At 46.7% G+C, this 16,285-nt stretch overlaps 1 protein-coding gene across 1 annotated transcript in view; it reads right to left on the bottom strand.

Annotated features, from left to right (window-relative positions):
- AKT1 (AKT serine/threonine kinase 1) overlaps positions 1-16,285 on the bottom strand; it is a 135,197-nt gene that overhangs the window by 43,623 nt on the left and 75,289 nt on the right. The window contains exons 4-8 of the mRNA XM_036750850.1: positions 10,007-10,118; positions 8,486-8,633; positions 7,781-7,912; positions 7,575-7,640; positions 1,138-1,206 (exon numbers count right to left, since the gene is read on the bottom strand). Of these exons, the coding sequence (XP_036606745.1) occupies positions 1,138-1,206; positions 7,575-7,640; positions 7,781-7,912; positions 8,486-8,633; positions 10,007-10,118 (527 nt within the window). The remainder of the gene's footprint in view (positions 1-1,137; positions 1,207-7,574; positions 7,641-7,780; positions 7,913-8,485; positions 8,634-10,006; positions 10,119-16,285) is intronic.

Genomic DNA, 16,285 nt, shown 5'->3' on the forward strand with positions numbered 1-16,285 from the left:
CTCTAGACCCCTCGGGGTTGGGGAGGGAAGGTAGTGCCTCAAATAAGACCATCCAAAAAAAAAAAAAAAGAGGTCCCCTGGTTAAGAGAGCTGACTACATCCCAGTCACAGTCACTAAGTTTCTGTTTAAGCACAGAAATCATCAGCATGTTACTGCTTCCGGTAACCACACGGACTAATCAGAATCAGAAAGTGAAGCATTTCTGAAGCCCAGAGGGCAGAGAGCATCCACCCTTCCCCCCTCCAATTTATCCTTCACATGCCAACTAGTCTCCTCCTGCATAGATCCGGTCATATCACTGTGCTCTAAACATTCTGTGGCTCGCTATCACCAGGTCAAGTTCAAGTTCATGTGCATGGCATCTGAGGTCCTCCACCATCTGGAAGCATGCCAGCCACTCCCACCTAAGAGCTCCAATGATCCTCTCTCCACACAGTTAATAATAATCACAAATAAATAATAAACATAAAATAAAAGTATGATAAATGCTAACATTCATACAGCATTTACTACGTGCCGGGCCCTGTGCTAAGCGCTTTACAGTCATGTCATTTGAGCCTCACAATAACCCTGGCAGGTAGGTGCTATTATTGTGGCCAGGTAAACAGGTGAAGGGACTTGTCCAGGGTAACAGAGTTAATGAGTATTTGAGGCTGGATTTGAATTCAGGTCTTTCTTCCTGACTCCAAGGCCAGCTGTTTATGCTCCAACCAAACTGTACTCCTCTCTACCACCCCTGAAAGGCCCTGCACTGTCTCACCTCTGTGCCTTTGTTCACACGGTCCCCTGGGCCTGGAATGATTTTCCTCCCCTTCTTCACCTGCTGGATTTCCTATTAGAGGCCAGCTCATATGCCGCCTTTCCCCCAAAGCCTGGGGTAATCCCTTTGATGAGAAATAACCCTTCTTCAGGAAATTCACTGCAACGCATTTGTCCTGTAATCCTGTGTCCCGTAGCTATCTGCGTGCCTTACGAGTGAGCAGCGCAAGGCTGGTGACGCATCTTATCCGAGCTTCTTATCTCCCTCAGTGCCCGGCACCGTTCTCTGTCCACGGCCAGCAGGCGGCAATACTGACTACTATGAACATCAGGCCTCGGAGCTGCACCCCTACCCGTCAGGGCTGCGACCCCCTTACCTCTCCTCCATTGGCATACTCCATCACAAAGCATAGGCGGTCATGCGTCTGGAATGAGTACTTCAGTGCCTAAAAAGAGAGACAGGGTCAGACGTTGCCAGGCAGAATGAATATCCTAGGCCACCTGGTCCCGCTCTCCCCTTCCCCCTCCCCTGTTTTGTAAATGAGGAGACTAAGATGACAGAAGCAGCCAAGCTTGGATTCTACCTTGGGTCCTGCTAGCTCCAAATCTGATCTCACTAGCCAGCCCTCATGGACGCACTGCCCTGTGGTGCCCTGTGTGTGTGTACATCTCTTCTCCCACTGAGACCATAAGCTCCCTGAGAGCAGAGGCAGGGTCTGCTCCTCTTCCATCTCTTCTACAGGTGAAATGAATACAGGGCAAGACAAAAAAGAGAGCTCAGCAAAGATCGGTTAACTTTTGATTATGGCTAAGCCCTGAACGTAGGACAGCTTGGTGGTGCAGCGGTAGAGCAACAGGCCCGGAGTCAGGAAGACATCTGCCTGAGGGCTAATCTTGCCTCAGACGTTTACTAGCTGTGTGACCCTGGGAAAGTCACTGAACCCTGTTTGCCTCAGTTTCCTCATCTGTAAAACGAGATAGAGAAGGAAATGGCAAAGCACTCCAGTATCTTTGCCAAGAAAACCCCAAATGGAGTCATGAGGAGTTGGACACGACTGACCAACAACACAATGCAGCAGATAAGACTGCTGGGCCTGGAATCAAGCGGACTCATCTTCGTGAGTTCAAATCCGGCCTCAGACACAGACTGGCTGTGTGACCCTGGACGAGTCACTTAACTCTGGCAAACCACTCCAGCATCTTTGTGACCCCAAAGCGGCGGACACAACTGAAAAACAGCTGGACCTTACAGTCACTAAACCCTTTCTTCACAATACCCCATGAGAAGGGTGGGGTAAATAGCATCTGAAGAGGAAGCAGCCTTGGCAGAGAGAAACGATTTGTCCCGTGTTAAACAGCCCGTAAGATGAATCATGTTTTATGATGGAAGGAGCCCCGGAGGCCTGGCTTCTGGTCCTGGTCCTGTCGCTGACTCCGTGTGCGACCTTGGACCAACTCTCTTCTCCTTACCAGGCAGTCTCAGTTTGTCCCCCTCCATGAAATGATGAAATTAAACTAACTGGTCTCCAAAGATCGCTCCCAGCTCCAATTCTAAGTGATACAGCCAGAACTCGAACCCATGTCTCCTGCCCCTATTCATTTTTTTCACTATACTAATGGCTTATTGAGTGGAATGGAATAAAAAAGAATTTATTAAGAAGCTACCAAGTGCCGATCACTGGGCTAAATGCAGGGAACATTCATAGGAGTTCACACTCTAATTGGGGAGACAAAACAAACAGGAGAGTTCATGTTTATCTTTGGCTGGTGGCAGATGGAAAGGCCAGGCAATACTCATAGGCAGAGAGGTAGCAGGGCAGATGACAAGGCCCCATGGATCGTGGAGAGCAGTGGCAGGCCTGTGATCCCTTTCCAAGACAATAGTGGGTTCAGGGGTTAGAGTGGAGTAGGGTTCTGCAGTATCTCCAGCAAAGGCAGGGCTCTGGGGGGAGGGGGGGTGGTCACCATCCTCTTGTTAATGGTCATCCTATGCCCTGTGGGAGCTGAGCTGTGGGGCAATGAGGGTTAGCTGGGGAAGGGATGAGTGTGTGGTTCCCCTGGCTGGCAGGAGGTGGTGTTGCTACTGCCCAGTAGAACACTGTGGCCTGGAGGTGGCTGATCCCCAGGCTGACAGAGCCTCTTCTGACCATTTTCCTATGCTTTTTTTGTCTTTGATCTTTGGTTTTGGAAATAAAAGGACAAAAGGTAAATACAACCTGTAATTTTTCCATGCGTGATAACTACTGCTTGGAGGTGCTAACAGTGCCTAATATAGCTTCATTCTTTAGAGACTAGGAAGAGAATACAAACACGGGCACAGCCTGCAAGTGTGGCTATTAGTCACGACTCAGGTAGGCTTGTGCCAAGAGATCATAGCTATCGGCTCCCTCTCTTGCGGACTGTGGGGTGGCCAACGGCCACTTCCAAGACGCCCCAGTGAAGCTGAGAGGGCCAGGCCGTTGGTTTTGTATAAAGAGCGTATCATTAGGGAGCCAGGCTCTGCTGAGAGCTCAACACCGCAGGAGTCCAGTGAAGGCAGTGGAGTCAAGGGCCTCTGAGGCGGGTATTTTGATCCCTCCTTCCAGGTCCTGCTGCTGATGTGGTAATCAGGATGCTCAGATTATTTCACTTGTACTCGAGGATACTTCTTTGTGAAAGTGTGACATCAACGCAGGATCAGCCAAGAATCTGCCCCCTTGTGCACTTTACTTCTCATTTTCCCCCCTTCTTTTAAAGTAAGGGCTTTCCTAGCCAGCTGTGCTATGAGCGACGGTGTACAAGTGAGCCCTTCGGTGGACGGTCCTTAGGAACGGAAGCTCAAGCAGCTGCGAGCCGCTCGTCCCTCTTCAAAGGCAGCATTGAGCCTCCCGTGCATGTTCAGGGTTTTGTTGCTGTTGAGGTGTTTCAGCCGTGCCTGACTCTTCATGATCCCACTTTGGGGGTTCTCAACAAAGACACGAGAGTGGTTGGCCACTGCCTTCTTCGGGTCATTCTGCGGGGGAGGAAACTTGCCCAGGGTCACACGACTCGTAAACGTCTGAGGCTGGATTTGAACTCAGGTCTTCCTGACTCTAGGCCTGACACTCTATCCACTACACAACCTAGCTGTCCCAATTAAAAACACACACACACACACCCCACATATAGTGACTCACATTTTTATACACTTGCATACATATACATACATACACATACATAATAACAAACACAGTAACTCACATTTTTACACACATGTATACACACAAATAATAAACATATAGTAACTCACATTACATATGACAAACATATAGTACCTCACGTTTTTGCACACATATATATACACACACATATATACACATGTGTACACATATAATAACATACAGTAACTCACATTTTTACACACACACATATACACACATACACATATAATAACAAACATATAGTAACTCACATTTTTATGAAAGGCAGCGTAGCACAGTAGACAGAGAACTGGGTTCGAGTCCTGCCTCTGACATATACTGCCAGAATAAACCTGAGCAAGGCAGCTCTCTAGAACTTATCTAATTGGCAGAGAAGATACCAGGCCACATTTAGAGGGAATGTTCCTCCCGGGAAGGGGGAGGGGGACCCTGTGGCTCCCTACACCAATGAAGTCACTGGTCCAACAAGCCCTAGCCTTCTCACGTTTCTAGAACACTTTAAGGTCTATAGGATAATTTTCTCATAATAATCTTGCAAGATAGACAGCGCAGACATTATCATTCTCATTATCGATAACCTCCATTTTACAGATGAGGAAAGTCAGGCAATTGCTCCAGGTCTGCGTGACTACCAAGAGTTGGACTTGAGACTTGAACCCACGCTTCCTGACTCTGGGTCTGGGGCTCTTTCCACCACACCAGGCTGGCTGCCTCTATCTTTAGTACAAAAGTGAACTATTGTTCTATACAGACACACAGAACCTCAGCACTGGAAAGGAAGGACCCTGGAGTCTCTCCAGCTTAACCTATAACCAAGAATCCCCTCTACAAGCTCCTCTACAAACCCCTCCCCCGCAAAGGGCCACCAGCCTTTTTAATGGAAGACTTTTAGTGATGGTGTCCTCACCACAACTCCCACAACAACCAAGCTTCAGGACCTCCTGAATCAAAAAGACTTTCCTTCTGTGGGGCCCAAATCTGCCACTTTGCCATTTCCAACAGCTTCGGTCCCACCCGCTGAGGCCAAGCAAAACAAGCCGAATTCTTCTTCTGCCCGAGAGCCACTCACATACTTGAAGCAAGCTACAGTGTCACGCTCACTTCCTGGGTCTTGGACTTTCCAGGTTAAAAGTGAGGGGAGGAGACAGAGGGCCAAGCATTTGTTAAGCACCTACTCAGCTCAGGCCTTGATCAAAGCGCTTTATCTCACTGGTTCCTCACAACCACCCTAGGAAGAAGGTGCTATTAATGTCCTCATTTTACAGGCCAGACAGAGGTTAAGTGGCTTGCCCAGGGTCACACAACTGTTAAATAACTTAGGTCACATTTGAACTCGGATCTTCTAACCGTAGGCTCGGCATTCTATCCACTGTACCACCTCAAGGTTAAACAGGTAAACACCCTCCAAGTCCTTCAGCTGCTCCTTTGCTCTTCATACCATCCTGGTCCCCCTCTACTGAATACTTTTCCACATTCCCTATAACTTTCCTAAAACGGGACACCTAGAAATGAATGCAGAAGTCCACAAATTGTCTGATGAGAGTAGAGTTAAATAACTATTACCTCTCTGATCTTGGACAATTATAGCTCTGAATACAGCCTAAGACCCCATGGGCTTTTCTGGCTGCCATGTTGTACTCCTGACCCATAAGAACTGGTGGTCCACTCAAACAGAAGATCTTTTTCAGATGAACTGCTATTTGGTCCCACTTCCCCTAGCTTGTAAAAGAATTTTACTTATACGGTTCTTAAATTCCATTTCTATTTATCTGTACTATGTTGTTTATTTCTATTAAATTTACCTCTACATAAATTCATATTAAGTCTAATAAGAATTAAATTCTGAGTAGATTCAACTCATCTTTCTGACCTGTTGAGATCTTTTCGGATCATACTTCCTCTGTTCAACCTGTTAGCTATCTCTGCTAGCTTCCTGCAGTGGTAAATTTGATAAATCTACAAGCTATGCCTTTACCCAAGTCACTGACACAAATTTTAAATAGCACAGGGCTGAACAGAAATCCTCAGTACACTCCATTAGAGACCTCTCTCCAAGCTATTTTCCTCAACAGTATCAAAATACTGGTATATCTGTATCTATATGTATCTATCATATATAGCTATAGATACATTAGATATACCAAAGCATAGGTGTATCTAGCTAGAGATACAGCTATTATATGTATTTTATCTATATCTAGCTGTAGAATGGCTATATCTAGATATAAAAGATATATCTAGATATACCGATGTATCTAGAGATATAAAAGATAAAGATATATAAAAGATGTATCTAGGCCCTGATTAGTTTAAATAACGAGTCCTGTGAAGTGGTCAACTTGGCTTCAAACGCACACTATGTGAAGTGATGATTATGTAAAACATGGTCACTGGTTCCAGCCCAATGGAAATCTCTAGGGCAAACTGGAAATAAGGAGACCAATTTATGGATAACATATCAGGGGACCTAACTGTAAATAAAATCTTTTACTATTCCCCGGCAGCCTCAGCTCATCAGAAGTTTCAGACTCCTGACACCTTTACGAGTCTCGTCCAAGTTTGTTAGGCTTTCCTTGCTTTTATCTTCAGCATACATCCACTAAAACCTTACATAGTTACTGAGTTTGCTGTGCATCCGCGTCTGTCTTCTTAGGCAACAAACATACCTTTCTTCTCCTCCTCTCAATTATATGTTTATGTCTTCAGATTTTCATTCTTGAGGGCTTCTAACCTGACCAAGGCGGATGTTCTTGTACAAAACTGTAGTAGTCCCTGGGATTCTACCCACCCTCCTCTGAACTCTGTGAAATCTGCTCTCCCAAAATCTAGGATGCATATCAGATTATGCCTCTTTTCCTCTACCTCTCTACTGTAAATTCTAAGATGGAAGTGCGACTCCCTACCGAAATTTCCATTACTTCTATTTCTGCAATAAAGTCCACATAATCAATCCCAATCCCAATCTCTCCCACTTACACACACACATGCACACGCACACACACACATGCTGTCCGTTTGAACTCTGAACTAGAATCCTAGAATCTGATTCAAGATTTTCTGTCACAACCCACACTTGAGCCAGAAGCCTCTCTACAAGCCATTAATATGAAGAAAGGAAAATGATTATCATTTAAAAACAGCTTTGACTTTAGAGTTCTGATCACCTGCTTTAGACCCCAAAAAAGTAGTTGCAAAACAAAACTCCCACACCTCTTGGAAGACGGGTGGTCATCTACAAGTGTGCAAAGAGTGGTCCTTGTCAGACATGGCCATATAAGGGTTTATTTTTCTTAATTATATATCACTGTAAGGGTTTATTTTTCTTAATTATACACCTTTGCTATGGGGTGGAAGAGAAGGTAGAGATAGATTAGACAGCATGGGGGGGGCGTCAAACTTTTTTTAAAAGTTTTTTAAAAATGAATGTTAAAAATTGTTTTTACATCTAACTGGGGAAAAAATAAAATTCTATTTTTAAAAAAGTTTTTCCAAGTTTAAACAAAAACCTCCTAAATCAATAAAAGAAGAAAGAGATAGCTTGGTCCATCACTGGCTCTAGGTAAGGTGGTGGGGAGCGGCTATTCATAAGATGGCTTTATGACCCCCTAACTCATGGTAAGAAGCCCAACACTTACTGTCAGGAATGGGTGCCTTGAGTTCTGCAAGACTCGGTTCTCCGTAAGCGTATGCGCCACCTCATCCTGCAAGACAAGACCCAAAGATGGGTCTCCAAACTTGTGTCTCCAAACCTCCCATGGGAACCCTTACTTCCTCCCCACCCCCAGCGACCAAGTGACTGAGGCCAATGGCCCTGGGACTTTCAAGCCCAGTCTGGGCTCACCTTGGCCACGATCACTTCCTTCTTGAGGATCTTCATGGCATAGTATCTCCCAGTCGCCTTCTCCTTCACTAGGATCACCTTTCCAAATGTGCCTTTGCCCAGCAGCTTCAGGTATTCGAATTCATTCATTGTCTGGAAAGGCATTTCAGACGTGCACAGAGTCAGCACTGGCTAAGCAGGAAGGCATGCACTCAGGGGGCTTCTGTTTTAAGATGTAACAGAGCCTCGCACCACAACTAAAAATATTTCTAGAGAGAAAGCCAGGTGGCAAAGCCACAGTTCCTCCCTTGGAAACTACTCTTGATGTATCAAGGACAAGACGAGGACCCCTGCTATCCTCGACATACCCTTCACTGCACCAGGCAGATCTCTCTCCAGAGATCAGAGCTGCTCTGGAAGCCCAGAAGTTTTTCCATGGGAGCCCAAGAGTGAGGGAAGCTTTCTTCACATGCTTTAACCAAATATTAAATTCACTTAAAATTCAAAATTTAAAGCAAGAGGAGGGATGAAGACAGAGTCTTCAAAGTCACACTGCTCACATCTGCCACCAAGAACACGACCCCATATTTGCATAGCCACTGCTGACTTTTCAAAGTCAAAGTCATCTCTGCCTCAAGCCCCTCGGAGGCAACAAGAACACTGCAGAAAAGGGAAAGGCTCGGGGGGGAAACAGGAGCTCACTCATCCCAGATGGCCTGTCCTCACCACTTTGTGTTTGGGCTTTGTCGTAGACACCTCCATCTCCTCAGTCCCGGAGTTGTCACTGGGTGAGCCTGATCGGAAGTCCATCATTTCTTCTTCTTGCTTTTTCAGGCTGTCAGCCACCATCTGTATGGCTTTGGTCCATTCTTCCCTGAAAGGGGTCATGTAGAAGGTAGGGGTCAGGCCAGGCCTTCCTCACCTGCTGCCCCCACAGGGCAATGCCTCTCCCAGCCCCAGGTACTGCCCAGGTAAGGAATGATTCAACCATCACTAATCATGTGTTCTCTCTGCTCGACCCCTCTGGATTTCAGCAATATTCATTCATTTTACTCAATGACAACAAATCCCAGCTAACAGTTATGTAGTGCCTAAAAGTCCTCAAAACACTTTACCTAGATTAGTTCACTTGATCTTCATAGCAAATATGGAATTCGTGCTCGCTGAGTGCTCAGTTATTTTTTGGGTGCTGCACCTGATGAAGAGGCCACTACCCCAGAATGACAGAATCTCAGAGCTACACCAGATCTTAAAGCCAGCCCAATCGACACCTAAGCCAGATCTCCTTTAGAACATCTCTGGCCGAGAGCTTAACGACTTCCTGCGATGGGAAACTATCTACCCTGAGATAGCTCACTGTACTTTCGGACAGTTCTAAATATTAGAGACTTTTATTTCTATTGACCTGAGGTAAAGAGGATACAGTCCCTGCTTCTGAAAAGTCTCAGTTTATCAGAGAAAGAAGAGACACATATATACAGATGAAACGTGATACAAATCAGAGAGCGGTTAAGTGAATAACAGAGATATAGAGTGTTCTGGAATCTAATTAGAGGGTGATTGCTCCCAGACCGGGGTGAGGGTAAACACAATTAGCTCTGGGTCTCAAATTTTCCTCTAGATGGATTTGTTCTATTTGAGCTCTGGAAGGTAGAGCTAAGATCAACGGCAGGGGAAGGAGAATGGGGAGTGAGCTCCCTGACACTGCAGGTGTTTGAGCAAAGCCTGGATGACCGCTTGCCTGGGATGGTGCAGAGGGGATTTCTGTGCTGGCAGAACAATGTCACTAAGCAGGAAGCGAGACTCTGGGCTCCTGGACTCTAGTTCCAATTCAACTACCCACCTTGCTGTGTAACTTTGAGTGAAGTCCCTTCTTTTCTCTGGGACTCAATTTCCTCATCTCTGAATTGGAGCAGCCCTTTGGGGGCTTATGGTGAAAAGGGACCCCATAAAATAGAGCATCCATTTAATTAGGCAGGTCAGTCCCTGCAGAATCAGAGGTTCAAATTAGGGTTAGAAATGGGAAGGCTCTTGTTAATGGGTCCAACTCCATTTTAAAAGAGAGAAAACTGAGCCCAGACATGACTTGCCCAAGGTGACACAGGTAACACCCTGGTATTAGGACCCAGGCACTCTGACTCGATATCTGGAACTTTTTATAATACACCTCCCTCCTTTCTTCCCCCTTCTCCCCTTTCCCATCTGTCTCTGGGAGGGGTTTCTCTATTAAACATGAATGAAACATACCGCTCCTCGGGGGTCTCCACGTGAAACGTTCTCTCAATTACCGTGGTCCACTGCAGGCAGCGGATGATGAATGTATTGGGTTTGGGTCGCTCTGTCTTCATCAGCTGGCATTCTACCACAGTCAAGGAAAAGAAGTCACGGTATGTAAGCAGGTTTAAATAATCATTTGTCTTTATTCCAATCCCTCGAGTGGCTTCGATTCATCAGCCAGGGAATGTTCCTTGTATGCTCCTCAGGGAGGCAAAGAAACCGTCTGCATGCAGCTCAAGGGAGGGAGGGGATGAGAAGCCAGGGGACCTAGGCAAACACTCTGGGTCTCTGGCCCCCTATGTGGCTAGGAGGAACCGGGGGCAGGGGGTGTGGTGGGCTTTTCAGGTCACTCAGCAGTCAAAGAAAGGGACCCAAAAGGATCAAGGAGAAAACATGCTAGATCTCGTCGGACCTGAAGTTTGAATTCCGGCTCTGCCCCCTAACTAGCTAGGTGATCTTGGGAAAGTCCTTCCCTTCTCCGAGACCCAGCTGCCTTTAGGATCAAATAAAAGGATCAGATCGGGTGACCTCTCACGTTTCTTCCAACACTAAATCCTCAAGTAAGGCCACTTGGGAGATTTTACCCAAAGAAAACGTTGTAAAACCAGAGATGGAAGCACCTGTTGGCAAGGCAGAGTGGGGAAAACAATGGAATTTGGAATCAGGAGACCTGGGTTCCAATACCCTGCTCCAATCTCTACAATCTTGTGACCCTGAGCTAGTCACTTAGCCTACGTGAGCCTGAGTGTCCTCATCTGTTGATGTGCCTCCTGCTACACTCATCTGTCATAAGGTCAGAGATACATCAGGTGGACACACTGGCCCTTCTGGGTGCGAATACCCAAATGCTGCCTCACCTTCCCAACCCAAGACACTTATACTTCCTAATAACCTGCAGGCATGTACAGGACCCTTAAACATGTATTTGTACACATTTACAGCTAGAGACAAACAGGATAGTTGAGGGGCGGCAGGAAGAAAATGTTGATAGAAGTAATGGATTTAGAGTCAGGGGGTCTGGGTTCTAATTCCAAATCTGCCTGTTAGTAGTTAGGTGACTCTGTGTAAGTAATTCTACTCTCTCTTCCTCCCTAAATATACCCTGGTCTCCTCACCTCAGTGCCTTTGCTATTTCCTATGCCTCAAATGTCTCTTCTCCAGCTGCTAAATTCCTACCCATCTTTCACATGCCTCCCCTCTCCAGCAGGCCCTTGTCCGATCCTTGAATCCACAGCGATCTCCCTTGTCCCATCCCCTCACAATGCACTTTGTATGGACCTCTGTAAGGCACATGTCACCCTATTAAACTGTCAGCTCTGTGAGGGGTAGGGCCCATATGTGACTGGAAATTCGAAAGTTCTTTAGCTCTCGCCCCAGGCATCTGATGAATGACGGACGCTCCATCTTGGAAGTGGTCTAGTCCAACCTGTACCTGAACAAGAACCTATGAGATGCTCACTGAGCTGAATTAATCGGGGGCTCATCCATACTCATCTCAAAGGTCAGGTCTGCTTTTACTTTAACTCAATCCAAACCCTTATTACTGCATTCACCTACTGGATGCGGCATGCCGCATGCAGAAAGAGCCTGGTAAATTCTAAAACGCCCCAGAAATGCAAGCTGTGGCTGCTACTCTGAACATCTAGCCCCTCTAACTCCTAGAAGGATCAAATGTTATGGGGGGAGGGGTGGTGGAGAAGGAGAGGGTCCCTCTGATAACCACACACAAAGGAGACTAGAAGGAACCTGAGAACCCAAGTGTTCCCCACCTGCCCTTAAGTCCTACATGGATTCACCCTATCATGATGTCCAGGAAAGGGGGGGGGGGAGGGGAGGAAGAAGCTTTTTGAATAAATTAAAAATTCTAAGATTTTTAACACACCCTCCCCTCACAGGATCAGAACTTGAGAGGGAAACTCTTGCGAGCTCAGGATGGGGGCCCTGACTGGGGGAATCCAGGCTGTCTGCCGAGAATGTCTGGAATTCCACCTCAAGCACTAGCAACTAGGCAGGTTAGGGGCTGTTCAGGGCATGGGAACTGACCTTACAGACTTGCCTCTGACCCTAGGGGCACACATCAGATAGTGAACAATCCCAGCAATGAAATCTTCGCTCCCTGGTTGTCCTCCACAGCCTGCCTGGCTCCCCAGCCCAACCAGCTGCCTTAGGGATCACAGATGAGCCAGTAAATGAACTGAGAACTCACTGCACAGAGTAGAACCAATCTGGGCAGCAGACAAGAGTCACAAGCTTGCTACAACAACCACCCCCACCCCCCAGTCCCTTAGGAGCAGGGAGAAAAGAGGTGGGGGATGGCCAGAATGAGAGAAGGAACATCACAGGGGGTGACCAAATTTCTGCAGTTACCAAGCACACTCTTCAAAACCGTGCATTGTTAAAAATCTCTCTAGCTAACTGTCCAAAATCCAAGCAGGCTGTTCTTCTATCATCAAATCTTACCCATTGGTTCAGGCTGCACTCTGGTGGGCCCCTTCTCTAGGCCACCATCTTTAACCGTGACATCAAACACCCTGCTTGTATTTCCTAAAAACCCTGATGTTTGTGACTTCCTCAAATCCCCTAGAGCAAAGTCGAACTCTCTAAGGGCAGGGGGCTTTAGTCTGTAACTTTCCTATATTCCCTCCCTATCCCCAGCAGACTTGACAACTGGGCACCAGAGAAGAGGGGCTTAATGACTTGCCCAATTAAACATTTACTGTGTGACTACTATGAGCTGGCACCTCAGCAGCTGAGACAAAAAAAAAATGGAACATAATTAAGCCAGCTCTTGGGGGCTCACAATGTGGTTGGGGAAGTTATATTTGAAAAAAAAAAAAGATAACATTATGGGGCAATCTGATTAGGTAGGAATGAGGACCAAAGTAAGAGCTGTGGGAGCTCCCAGGAAAGACAGGACCTTGTGCATTGCTAGGGTCAGAGGAGGCATGATTTAAACAGGGCCTTGGAAGAAGGGTAAGAGCCAAGCTAAAAGGAAGGACCCCCAAGGTGCTTCTGGACATTTGCAAGCTCATTTCCCCTCATACTCAGAATAGGAGTGGAGTGAGACCAGCCTCAATGCCAGGAGTCTCCAGGTCATGCAGAGAAGACATTATGGAGGAGGGTTCTCAGCTCTGGATCCTGGGGCTCTGACCAGCATCAGCTCAGAGCCAAATGGAAAGGGTTCATCTCCTGTCAGTCATAGCAGGATTGTAGAAACAGCGTTCAGAGGCAGAAGGGACCTTCAAAGCACCGAGTCTCAACCCCTCTTGCCTGAACTACCCTCAATGGCCTTCTAATCAGTCTCCTTGCCTCAAGCCTTTTCCCCCTTTTCCCTATCTATCCTCCATACACCTGACAAATATTCTCCAAACACGGATCGGCCGCATCACTCCCCTTCTCAGAAATCTTTCTATTGTCTTCTGGATAAAATCCATTTGCAGCTGGCATTTCAGAGCCCTCCACCACAGAATCTCCAGCGACCTTTCTGGCCTTCCTTCCTATTACTCCCCTTCCCATATCTGACCTAACAGCTCCACTGGCTTGCTGGCAGTTTACTGTACAGGATGCTGTCTCCTCTCTGTGCACAGGGGATCCTTTAGGAGGTGGGGCTCATACTCGGGTCTTCTGAATGAGTCTGGTGCTCCCCATCTTCTGTGTCCTGGCTACCTCTAGCAAAGGCACTTGCCCACATTCCCTGCATCCTTACAATATCCCTGGGAGGTGGGCAGCCTGAGTATTATTTATCCCCATTTCACAGGTAAGGAGGAGGAGGTGCAGAAAGGTGAACTGACTAGCCCAAGGTCACACATCTAATTAGTAGCAGGGCTAAACCCTGACTCTTTTTTACACCATCATACCAATTAATTCTCATGCATCCATCAGGTTTGTAAAAATAGATGGGGGTGGTGGTGGAAATCTAATCACCCCTTCTCTAAATCAGCATTTCCCACCAATACATATCCAACTGCTAACCCTAACTACACGCACAGCAAGATGAATAATAGAGATTTATCATTTAATAACCACCAGCATTCAACCATGTCACAGGGAAGATTTTTGTTTGGTGAACAATATGCCCCCTAATTGCCCTGCTCAGTCATTAACCAGCAACACTTTCAAGAGCAGGGCCTTCTCTCTGCCTCAGAACAAAACCTGGTCCAAGCTGGGCACGTGGGGTGGGAGAGTGGGGCAGAGGCAGCCTCAGGCTGGAAGCCGAAAGACCTAGGCTGCAGTCTTGGTTCTGCCACCAAATTCCTTAGGTGACTTGGGGCACATCCCCTAACCTCTAAGAGTCCCAGTGACATCCATCTACGAAATGTGGACGAGAACATGTCACTGGCCAACAGAATGTCAGGTCTGGAAGGAGCCTTAGAAACCCTGTAGACCACATGTGGCCTTGAGGCCCCAGGTTCCCCACCCCAACCCCTGGTCTAGATTAATCTCTACCTTACAGAGGAAGAAACTGAAGCCCAGAAGAAAAGGAAGGGAAGGTACATGGACCATACCTTCACAGGACAGAAGTAAGAATGGTATACAGACAGTTTAATTCAAAGACACGGAAGACGTGGTTCTACTCACTAGCAGGCTGTGTGATCTTGAGCTAAGTCATTCAACCTCTGTTTTTATATCCATAAAAATGAGAATCATTGTAAACAACTACCTTATAGAGATTTCTGTCAGAATCAAGTGAGAAGATAATGTGAATCACATTCTAAATTTTAAAGACCAAAGTAAATATCTACTGTTAACATGATCATTATTATACAGAAAAAAATTCACACAGATATAAGGGATAGCTTTAAAACCTGTTTCTGAAAAAATATTCACTCTAAGGTACCCTATTAATTTTTCTCTCTCTGTCTCTGTCTCTCTCTCCCTCCCCTCCTCCCCCGCTAGAATATAAGTTCCTTGAGGCCAGGGACTATTCTTGCCTTTATATCCTGGTCAAAGTCAACAAGGTATCATAGCAGATAGAGTGCTGGGCCTGGAGACAGGAAGATCCATCTTCCTGGGTTCAAATCCAGCTTCAGACACGTATTAGCTGTGTGATCCTGGGCAAGTCACTTAACCCTGTTTGCCTCAGTTTCCTCAACTGTAAAATGAGCTGGAGAAGAAATGGCAAATCACTCCAGTATCTTTGCCAAGAAACCCCCAGGTGGGGCACAAAGAGCCGGAGATGACTGAACCAAAACAAACCTGTTGACTGACTGCCAAGCTAGGGGCAGCACACGCATCGTTTACATTAGCAATGTAAGCCTAGAGGGAGGCTTGTACTGTGTACCCAACTTTTAAGAAAAAGAGGGAGAGGCTAAGCTAAAACTGCAGTATGGGAGAACCAGGACTGACTTTATGTTAGAGACTCCCAGAGTATCCTCTCAATAAGTGAGGCTGTGGAGTCTTTCTCCCTTCTCCAGACATTTCTAAGTAGACGGCTCTCACTGGGGAGGTCTGAGACAAAGCTAGGCAGACAGATGGAATGATGCCTCCTTCTCCTTCTCTCTCCCTTCCTCATTCAGGGTCAGAAGGTTTGTGACCCTGAGTCTTTAATTCTCCATCTTCCCCCTTCCTGGCTCCCTCCCACTCTCCTCTTGCTCTCTTGCGTCTGATTCTTCTCCTGCCACCTCCTGATCTGTCATGTCTTACCTGGCAGAATCTCCCCCTCCCTTCTGAGGCTCAGCTCCGGTGTCCCCTCCTCCACGGAGTCTTCCCTGCACCTCTCCTCCCGTGAGATCCCTCTTCCTTTCCCAATTCCTCCCTCATGGCCCCAGGCCTGGATCTCTGCCCCTGTCACCATACTTCTACTTCTCATCATGTCTATCTCTGTACTTGCTTCATCCTCCTCATTTGACTTGCTTTTTGTCCTTGTACCCATGCCTGCTGTCTAGTACGGAAGAAGCACCCAGCAAAGGCTTACTGAATTCAAAGACTGGTTTCTCCCACTTGGGCAAAGAGAGGATTTCAGTTACTCACCAACAACTGAGAGGCTACTCTGAGCCTCAGTTTCGTCATTGGTTAAACAGTTATCATTCTCATGATTGAAACTGTCGCTTGGGCAAAAAGGCAGACTCTTATTCTCTCTTAGGGATGGGAAATCGGATATTCATGTCTTAGTTTGGACTGTAAGTGCAACAAAGAAAATATGGCAGGCAGAGAGGAGGGAGGTGGCAGAACACAGAAAACAGAAACACAGTCAGTCCAAAATACCAACTTTGGGCTTCCCAACCCCTTCCCACTTGAGATCCGAATTAA

This window comes from Trichosurus vulpecula, chromosome 3, assembly GCF_011100635.1.
Source record: "Trichosurus vulpecula isolate mTriVul1 chromosome 3, mTriVul1.pri, whole genome shotgun sequence".
Classification (NCBI taxonomy): domain Eukaryota; kingdom Metazoa; phylum Chordata; class Mammalia; order Diprotodontia; family Phalangeridae; genus Trichosurus; species Trichosurus vulpecula.